Raw genomic sequence first — 10,000 nt, 5'->3', positions numbered from 1 at the left:
TAGATTGTTATGGAAAACGAGGACGGACAACTTCGAGCGAAGGAAAATATATACAGTAAAAATTCTAAAAATGATAAAAAATTTAATAAAAAACGTTTCGGTCTGTGACCTTCATCAGTTGCAGTGCAAGTGAATGGTAAATTACAATTTCCTTAAATAAGTTTACAATATATAAGATGACAAAACATTACAAAGATGATTATATAACAGGGCGTGATAACATATATTCGCAAAAAATTAACAAGTGATGAACAATCGGTAATTACTACGCGTGAAAACGATGACTATACGAAACAAACCCACGGGGAAAACCAAATCGAAAGATAAAATAAAAGAATACAAACATACAAAGAAAATGAAAAGAGAAAAGAAAAGGCTGTCGAGTCCACTGGGAATGCAAAGGAGCCAGCGTTAAAAATGAACCAGCGTTAAAAATGAAATGGCGAGAGATAAAACAGAATTCCTAATCAGAGCCCCTGGGGGCCCCCGCGCAATTTACATGTGATCCCTACGTTAATTGTAGTTTATTCTTTTTTTCGAGTGAAATTCCTGACGCCTGTTCAAGCCAAAAGGTGCCAAAGAAAACAACTGTGCACTCCAATATGCCTCTTTAGTGATAAGGAGTTTCTCGATGCTGCATGAGTTGTTGACAGTCTCCTGCACTTGATCAATACATTGGAATGAGAAGTCGCTTAAATCATGTGGTGTTTTGTTGAAATGTACCGCTACTTCACAAGTCTTTTTCTTAGTGACCATAGCAGACTTATGGTTGCGAAATCTAACTCTGAAGTCAGTTGTTGTAGAACCAATGTATTGCAGGCGACATTTCGTGCACGAAGCCAAATAAATAATGTTCTTGGAATCACAAGAAAGTTTTGATCGTATTTTGTAACTTTTACCAGTTTGAAAACTTAGGAAAGAATTTGATTCAACTAAGAAGTTTCGACAGAGATCGCATCTTGTCCTTTTACACTTAAAACAACCCTTAGCCTCAACAATCTCTCCGCGTTCAGTGTTGGGGCCATAACGAGATGGCGCCAACAATTCCTTAAGGTTTTTAGATCTTCGAAAGGATGCTATGATGGAATTTGGAGGAAAAAGCTGTTTTAATTTAGGGTTGGATTCCAACATCGCTAGGTGTTTGCTGATGATGCGACCTACATCAGGTATATTTGGATTAAATGTGGTCACAAATGGAAATAATTTCTTCTTAGATCTGGCACGAGTCCTAAGCAGATCACTTCTGGGTATGGTTGAGGCCTTACAAACTTGATCATCCACTAATTTAGAAGGGTAACCTTGATTGACTAAATAACCCTTGTATTCAGTAGTTCTCTCGGCAAGAAAATTTTGTTCCGAGCAGTTTCTTTGTAACCTTGTCGCTACGCCATAAGGAATAGCCTTGAAAACGTGTTTAGGATGAGCACTTGATGGTGGGAGGTACAGATGGCTATCCGTTGGCTTTGAATAAACGTCTGTCTGAATAGAACCCTCGATAAGATATAGAGTTAAGTCTAGCACGTGGAGCTCGCGCTCAGAAAAAACTAATTCAAATTTTATAGTAGGGTATAAAGAATTTATAAATTCGGTAAACTCATGCAGTGCAGAAAGGCCCTGTTGCCAAAGGTCAAAAACATCGTCACGGTATCGCCACCATAAAGCCGGCTTTATGGGGCTAGATCCGCGTAGCTACAAGCGTTCTTTGGGCCCATAGCTGTGCCATGAATTTGTAGAAAAAATTTTCTTTAAAAACCTAATGATTGCTTTTCAAACAAATTTCTACCTCTTCCAAAATACAATTTGTAGATGGAAGCTGATTTTCTCTAGCATCCAGTGCTTTCTTCACTGCAGTGAGACCAAGTTGATTATCAATGTTAGGGAACATTGACACGACATCCCATGAAACTAGTAAAGTGCCCTCGGGGAAAGGGCCACTCTGGTTAAGATCCTCAAGTCTATTCAGCAAATCGGTAGTATCTTTGATGAAAGACGGCAATTCACGAGCCAGTGGTTGCAAATAAAATTCAGTAAAGGCTGAGAGATTTTCTATTGCCGTACCACAACAAGATGTGATGAGCCTAAGAGGATTCCCTACTTTGCGGGTTTTGATGTTTCCAAAGGCAACCCCTGGTTTGGCTTCTTTGTTAACTATCTTTACTTGTTATATATTCTGTCTTGTAAAATAACTTATCAGTCACTGATGAAGCCCTAACCGGCGAAACGTTTGACGTTCCATTATAATCAATTTGCCTTAAGAAGTCTTCATAAGTTATTTAATATATATATATATATATATATATATATATATATATATATATATATATATATATATATAACGTTTAGAAGAAAGACAACTTCACAGCGTAGCGACTTCAAGTTTCATGTTTAGACAATCATCAGGCTAGAGATCTTACATTTGCATTCTAATTCACGTAAAGACCATTCTAATACTCTAGGGGAGCGTGCTATTTTAAGTTCGACAAAAGGTATTTGTTCTTGTGTCTGCATTTAGAAATTAACTCGTTTCTTTTGTTCAGTAGGTGGCGCGTATCTGCTTTTATTATGTACAACTTTTCTGTAAGGCACAGGTCGCATCTCTTTGATCCACATTTGTATGGTGAGGCGAAAGACTCTATTGCCCAGCGTAGCGTGTAATTGATGATATTGTCCTTTAGACTCCAGATATGCCTCGATAACTCCGTCTCACTGCAGTACTTTTTATGCCTGGATTTAGTGTGATTGTTGTATCGGGTTTTAAATTCGCCCTCTGACGCTCCGTAGTAGATCTTGGTGTTGTTATCGCTTGTCACTTCGGCTCTATAGACTATAGACGATGATAGACATTTGCCGTCTAAGGGGCATGATGGCTTGTTTCTGCAATTGCATAGCCGCGCTTCGTTAGGTGTTTTCGTGGCGTTTAATACTTTTTCATTGTGTTGCCTAATAATGCCTGTCATGTTGGTTGTGCAGCAGTAGCTAAGCTTGATTGTGTTCGTGTTTAGAATTTTGTGAAGCTTGTGGCCTTTGTGGAAGTGTTTCTTGATCAGGTAGATGAATTTTTTTCCGTTGTTGGTCTTGACTTGCAGGTTGTATGATGGATTGAAACAGAGGATATTGCGTTGACGGTTCCTTTTCCGTTTGCTGTTTTGCTTGGCGGGCTCGTAGTTGAAGATTGCGTTGTGCCCGTTTTCCTTAAGAGTGGTTGTCAGAGAAAACCGGGCAAAATGTTAAAAATGTCAACGGAAGGGGGTGAACAGAATTAGTTCATACTAACATCGTAGAAAGTTTAGGTGGAGTAATGAACAAATATACCAAACATAAGTCCTTTACTGCTCTTGTATTAGAGAGACGAGCATCACTTTATTTGACCGACTCGGGCGCCATTTTTACAAGCAAATTTTGTCAATTTTCTGAAACTCACAGAATCCTTAAAGTTGGACGACCGATGCTTATATTTTTTACACGATACAATACAACACAGGGCTACTTTATAAAACCATGATCTTTGTTAGACATTCCCGGGCAGGGCTAAACCTTTTAAACTTTTCCTGACCTAAACTCAGTGTCTGTAGAATAGCCAAAAATCGGTCTTTTTTAAATTAAGCTAGAGCGCAAACAACTGAAAGGCTAATGAAAGTCTGACCGCTAGAATGCAGTCTACTATCATCCATGCAACCAAAACACTAATAATCATTTTGGGCCATTGAAACAGGAAGAAACTAGAATACTTACATTTCTTACGGTTACTCGACTTGGCCTTAAAAACATCGCTGTTCGGTTCGTGTTTGCTGTTAGCTGTTCTGACGATTTTTCTGCGCTTGTGTGCTATTAAGTACGATAAGCAGTTAGAAAAGTGTAGATAAACATAAAACATGATGAAATACCGCGATTGGTATGTATAAAAACGAGCAAAATGTACTTAACCCATAAGGTAAACAAAGGAATTATCACAAGACCGCGCCATCTTGAAAATTTAGGGCGAAGGGAGGACCGGCACTAGCCAACTGTTACTTGGAGGAGCGTAGTCGTGGGAGGAGTGGGGGGAGGGGAGGGGGTGTGTATGGGTTGGCATTAGAAAGTAGTGGCACCTTCGAGAAAAGAAACCCCTCGTAAAAGTCGTTGGTAAAGCAAAGGAAACTCCTGGTCTTAGTAATAGTAACATCCTTGGAAAAAAAGTCTCAACATCATGATAACCTCGTTTTAGCGAACATATATCTTTGACCCCTCTTTATATCGAGGCTCCACTGTAACGGGGTCAAAAAGGAATATTTCTTTCTAAATTAGCAACCTAGCCCGATTGAATGTTTGATTTCCTTTTCGGGTTTATCATTATCATTACTATTCTCATTTTTCTTATTTTCTTCACCTTTGTCCTTATTTCGGAGGAAGGGAAGAAGACCTAGGCGGGGACGAGGCGAGGGCGAGAGGGGGGGGGGGGACTCTTTCACTGATACCGTAATTCTCAATTTGTTAATTCCGTCTTGCCTTGTAACAGGTGAAAACAAATTTCTTCGCACGTGTGCAGAATATCATGGATCATGCCTGTAATGGGGTCTAAGTGAGACCTCAAAACTTCAAAATTTTTACTGTTAGCTTAAAAATGACGCTGTTTTAATAGCAGAGATCCGAGTTCGATTTGCTAAATAGCTAAGAAATTGCCGAAAATAATTGGCTGATAACTGCGCACTTTTCTCAGGACGTCACTAATTAAATTTGGACACCTCGTAAGCTTGTCTTTGACTTGTTGAAGACATAAGGAAAAAGTTGACTACAAATGAGTTGTTCCTTTTCGTCAAGCGACAGGACATGCGGTCCAACCCCGTACGCACCAGAAGACGCAAGTATCATATCTCTTAGAGCTTGCAGGAAGGATTTGTCTGGTTACCTCACTATTCTAGGTGTGAGTGGCTGCCGCGGAATTGGCACAAGGAATATTCTAGCCGAATACGAACTTATTCTTAATCGTGCCGGCTTTTATAACCTGTCGAGGGAGGATACGGAAAAAATGACGATCTGTCCAAAGCACAGATACGAGCTTTCTACACATTTCCAGTAGCTTCCACCTAGATGCTCGTATCCAATTTACAGAGGCGAAAAGAAGTCCCTGAAAAACCCTCGTCGGGTAAACAAGAAGGTCTCGGATCAAATGTTGAGCCTATATCATGTGAAAGTGTCAATTGGTTCCGGTATGTATAATCCATAGTGTTTGAAATTTCAAGAAAAATATCTTTACACCTGCGTCTAATTTTATTTTTTTTTTAATGTTTGTGTTTTTCTTTCATTTTAGATTAACAAGCTATGCACCCTAAGATACCGTGACAAATTATACCACTAATAGGTGAAGCGAGATATATGTGGTAACCAAAAAAAAATTGTTTCAGTTATCTGTAGCAATTGTCGAAAACAGCATGGGAGGATGTTCCAAGAACTTACAACTTGGGACAGCAAAGACGAGCTGGAGGTTTGATATGATGTTTTAAACTTTTTGCAACACTGAGGATATTTTTTCGTGACAAAGCCTATCCTTTGTAATTAGATTTTGATAATTCAATATTCAAATATTTACACAGGTGTAATGAGCTGGATGAAATCCAATCTTTTCCAGAAGCTCTCCCAGTGAGGTTATTCTCTCTCTTTCTTTGGTGATGCGTAATTGCACAATATGCAAAGTAATTTTGAATAATCTCCCGTATATGAATCTGTTGTCTTTTGAAAGCAACGCAATTTAATTCTCATAGTCTTTTGAGGAATTTTATTTCCGAAGCTTGCGTCACTAGGGCGGTTGAGTACGTTTATAATGATCTCGTAACGATAATCAAAGCATTGTAAAATAAGATAGGAATGTTTATTAAATTGCAAACCGAAGCATGTTAGTTGACCTTCTTCATAAATATCTCCCTTGGCCAGGAAGGGTATTATTTAAAATTCAAGGAATAATTATACCCAAGGGGAGGGGGGGGGGGAGACTCTCATATGAAAGGGGCGGGATGCTCGTCGTCTCACTTAGGGGTGTAAATTTCAGATTTTGGTCACGCTTAGGGTGTTCTGGGCAAAACACCATTATATTTAGCCGTAGACGTCTCTTTTAGGGTTGCACTTCAAGAAATGTTAAAAAATTATATAGTTTCAATTTCATTTATTTACTCGATTCATGTAATCAAAGTTTAAAATGATCGCTTTTAGGGGTCAAAAAAGGGTTGGGCCACGCCCAGATTGGTCACCTTTAGGGGTTTAATTCAAAATTTTCCGACGAGCATCCCCGCCCCTTTCGAATGGGAGTTCCCCGCGGGTAATTATAGCACATCAGTGTCACGTGACTTAAAAGTGTAGTGGAAACTGGATATGACGAAAGCATTTATTACTACGTCCTCGGTATAATTCACAACTATTCACGGAAGTGGAGGTGGCTAGCGGTGGATATTTACCGACCCGCGAAGCGACGAGGTAAATATCCAATGTTCCCGCATTGACAATAACGGGACATATGACAGAAATATTTAGTTTTCAAATAAAAGGCGAATTGAGTCTATCGATTTTTATTATGTTAATTTTAGACAGGTCAATAAATTATCGCAAAGATGTGTATGACCATTCTTGAGTACTTTTTTTTACATAGACGGGTGAGAGATGAAAAGGATTGTCGTTGGAGAGTCGCTAAAGGTGGCGTTCAAACTTTTGAGAGAGATTTGATGACTAGTATAGATCATTTGTTGAATCCACGCATTAGCTGCAAGTTTGCTACAAGCTAGTAAGTTACCGTATAATTAACACAATTTTTAGGAACAAGGAGATGATGAAAGTAATGTCACTGGAAAGAAAGTAAGTCCTGTGGAAGAGGCTGAAGAAGCAAATTTAAACGCTTCATTTGTTTTTCTGGAAGTTTCATCAGATCCAACTTCACGAGACGAAGAAGTTAAAATCACCTTGGATAGCACCGTTTGTAGCATTGAAGACGAAGATCAGGAAGTCAGTTTTTGGATAGATGAAGAACAAAGTCGTCAGGAAAGGCGCATAGTTTTGAATGAAGCCATTTCACGTATCACAGAGGGAAGAGTCAGTCCAATAGCATCGTCTCTTTGTTCGAACTGGGAAAGTACATCAAGCTCACAAAAATGTTATTATTTGCGAAAAGTACGCTAGGTTTTCTCTGCGGTTCTCTCAACAATTGCTCCAGATCAAGAAGATGAAGTATTTGAAGCTCTGCTGTGTTCTTCAGGCTATGACATTCAAGAGAAAACCCGCGATGATGTTAAGGAAAATGCTTTTAGCAACGAAATTCCAATTTTGCTTGAAGCTTACAACCAATCTGAAAGTCGTCATACTCGTCTACAAATTCTATCTATGTTTTCCAGACATTTTTCGAAACAGGAACTCCGGGAGATGATTCCAGGTCTTAGTAAATGGCAAATCGATCGTGCTCGGCGTCATGCCGCTAAAGAAGGACCAGGGCATCAAGTGGTACCGATACCGATAAAACGGACACGCCTTGATCCTGTAAAGACAAGCCACTTTGTAAACTTTATCGCCAGACCAAATTTCCTTCAGGACGTTGCTTATGGCATTAAGGAACTGAAGCTTGATTCGGGAGAAAGAATCACTATTCCAAACGTAATCAGGACAATGGTTTCCTCCCGGATAATAAGGCAACACATCTCGTTTTGCCAAGAAACAGGCTTTGAACCCGCAAGTGAACGAACGTTGTACAGGATAATTGACGTTTGTTCCGCTTCCAAGCAGAAATCAATACAGGGGCTGGATTATTTTTCAACGGAAGGAGCACAAGCGTTTGAAACCCTCCAAATTGTCGTCAATTCCACTTGGGCTAGGGAGATGTCTAAGACGCTGCAGGAGAACAAACGATATTTGAAAACAGATTACAAAAGTCACGTTGGACAAGAGGAGAGATGCGCGGATCACTGCACGAATTTTAGTCTCAGTGACCCTCAGAACGAGGCCTTGAGGCAGCAGTGCGAGCACCTTCACAACGAATTATGCAACTATTGCTGCAAACTTGATGAAGTTCTCAGTAACATTACGAACATGATAAATTGTCTAAATGCGACTCTCACAGACCAACAGCAGAGTCAAGTGGCGTTTGACCTTACCCATGCAGTGGAGGCAATCCACGATTGGAAAGCTCATCTTCTTCGATCCGTTAACCAAGAACAAGCTAAGCAAGATGTTCTCAGTGCATTGACTGATGAGAGCGTTTTAATCATAATGGACTGGGCCATGAAGTACCTTCCGAAAAGGTACTTGACTTTTATGGTAAACGGGGGAAGAGTTGGCATGTTTCTTGTGTTATTTTACAGGTCTGGTAGTGAAAGTCACTCGGTAGAAACCTTCGTTCACGTCTTCGATACTTGCACCCAAGACTGGTTTTCTGTTGTTTCTATTCTGGAGCACCTCCTTTCAACTATTAAAGAAGAGCACAAAAATGTATCAACGGCTTATCTTAAATCTGACAACGCAGGCTGCTACCACAATGGCTCATTAACTACTTCTCTCAAATCTATTGGAGAAAGAGCGGGAATTCACGTTCGAAGATTTGACTTCTCTGACCCACAGCCAGGGAAGGACATTTATGATCGCAAAATAGCACCGCTGAAAGGGTATATCCAGAGATGGGTCGATGAAAGGCATGATGTCATTACCGCAGGTGACATGAAAGAAGAGCTGGATTCTCATGGTTGAGTGCGTGGATGTAGGGTGGCAGTATCAGAGGTTGATATTTCAAAGGCGAATGAGACGGTAGAATGGAAAGGGATAAGTACATTGTTCAATTTTGAGTTTTTAACTACAGGAATCAAGGCGTGGAAGTCTTATCGAGTCCGTGAGGGTCAGCTGTTTTTATATGAGAAGCTAACTCAATGTCTGCAAGGACCAACATGTCTTCGCGTCATTATCCCTATTACGACCAACAAGGTAAGAGCTCAGCCAAGTTTGATGTCGAAAACAAAAGGTCCTGTAATATGTGAGGATCTTTTTATGTGTGACGAGGAAGGATGTGTCGCCTCCTTTCCTACCGAAAGCGATCTACAAGTTCACATGGACACTGAGCGACATATCATGGTTATGGAACGTGAAAGTATTCTCGATTTGGCACGAAAAAAGTGGGTAGAAAAAGTGACAGGAGTTCAACTATCGCACTTTGCTGGTAAAGCGGGAGTAACACAAGAAGGCAGCGGCACGGTCACTTTATCGAGGAAAGAACCACTCCAGGGCTGGGCTTTAAAGAAGCAAAGGAAACGCCAGCGAGCAACCCAGAATGTGAAGAAGTTCAATAGTGGAGTAGAAACAGGTAACTCGAGTAACAAAAATTTCCGCTTTACCCTTGCGGTTTGGTTTCCATTTGAACTACTGCTTTTAAATGTAAGGTAAATCAAGTGTATAGAGAGCTAGTTGAAAGAAAAACCAATTCGTCGTAAATTTCTGCCCTTAAAATACCCCATGCAGTTAAAGAAAATACGCAAGTGAATTAAACCCGTGAGGGGAACGCATTTTAAGTTGACTTCAGACCTGTCAGTTCAGTTACAGTTCAGTCCTACCTAAGTGTATCGTGATGAAAGTCTTTAAAAATGTGATTAACTGTGTTCTTATTACAGGAAACAAAGAAGACCCAGTCAAAGTAGCAAATGAAATGTGCTCACTCAGGGATGATAGTGGAAAACTTCGTTCTGCTCCAGAGGAGTGGCGAACAGCAAAACAAATCAGCAGTTACTTTTCACGACTCGCTGCTGCACAACGTCAAAATAAGGCTGTTGGAAAACTCTTGGATGAAGCTGAAAAAATTGACGAAAACGACTTGCAGAAGGCTGAGGGAGTTACAAGTAGCATTATACGATCAAGTGGATTTGCGTCATCCCATCATTTATGATGGCCACGACATTGTAGTCTTGCTAAGCGAAGAAAATTACAGGCAAAGTTTAAGGTCGATCAACTAAAAGAGATCTGTGACACGTTTGGAGTAGTTATCGAAGTGCCTGTTGGTCGTAAGAAA

At 40.1% G+C, this 10,000-nt stretch overlaps 2 protein-coding genes across 3 annotated transcripts in view; both read left to right on the top strand.

Annotated features, from left to right (window-relative positions):
* Positions 1-10,000, top strand: part of LOC137982561 (angiopoietin-1 receptor-like) — a 104,973-nt gene that overhangs the window by 45,034 nt on the left and 49,939 nt on the right. The gene's annotated exons all lie outside the window — the stretch shown is intronic.
* Positions 6,246-10,000, top strand: part of LOC137982566 (uncharacterized) — a 6,171-nt gene continuing 2,416 nt past the window's right edge. The window contains exons 1-2 of the mRNA XM_068829687.1: positions 6,246-9,301; positions 9,606-10,000. The exon at positions 9,606-10,000 is cut by the window's right edge and continues 2,416 nt beyond it. Coding sequence (XP_068685788.1) covers positions 7,342-8,694 — 1,353 coding nt within the window. The 5' untranslated portion in view covers positions 6,246-7,341 and the 3' untranslated portion in view covers positions 8,695-9,301; positions 9,606-10,000. The remainder of the gene's footprint in view (positions 9,302-9,605) is intronic.

The sequence above is a fragment of the Montipora foliosa genome, chromosome 13, assembly GCF_036669935.1.
Source record: "Montipora foliosa isolate CH-2021 chromosome 13, ASM3666993v2, whole genome shotgun sequence".
Classification (NCBI taxonomy): domain Eukaryota; kingdom Metazoa; phylum Cnidaria; class Anthozoa; order Scleractinia; family Acroporidae; genus Montipora; species Montipora foliosa.
The sequence above is the reverse complement of the archived record's forward strand: the minus strand, read 5'-3'. Positions and strand labels throughout refer to the sequence as shown.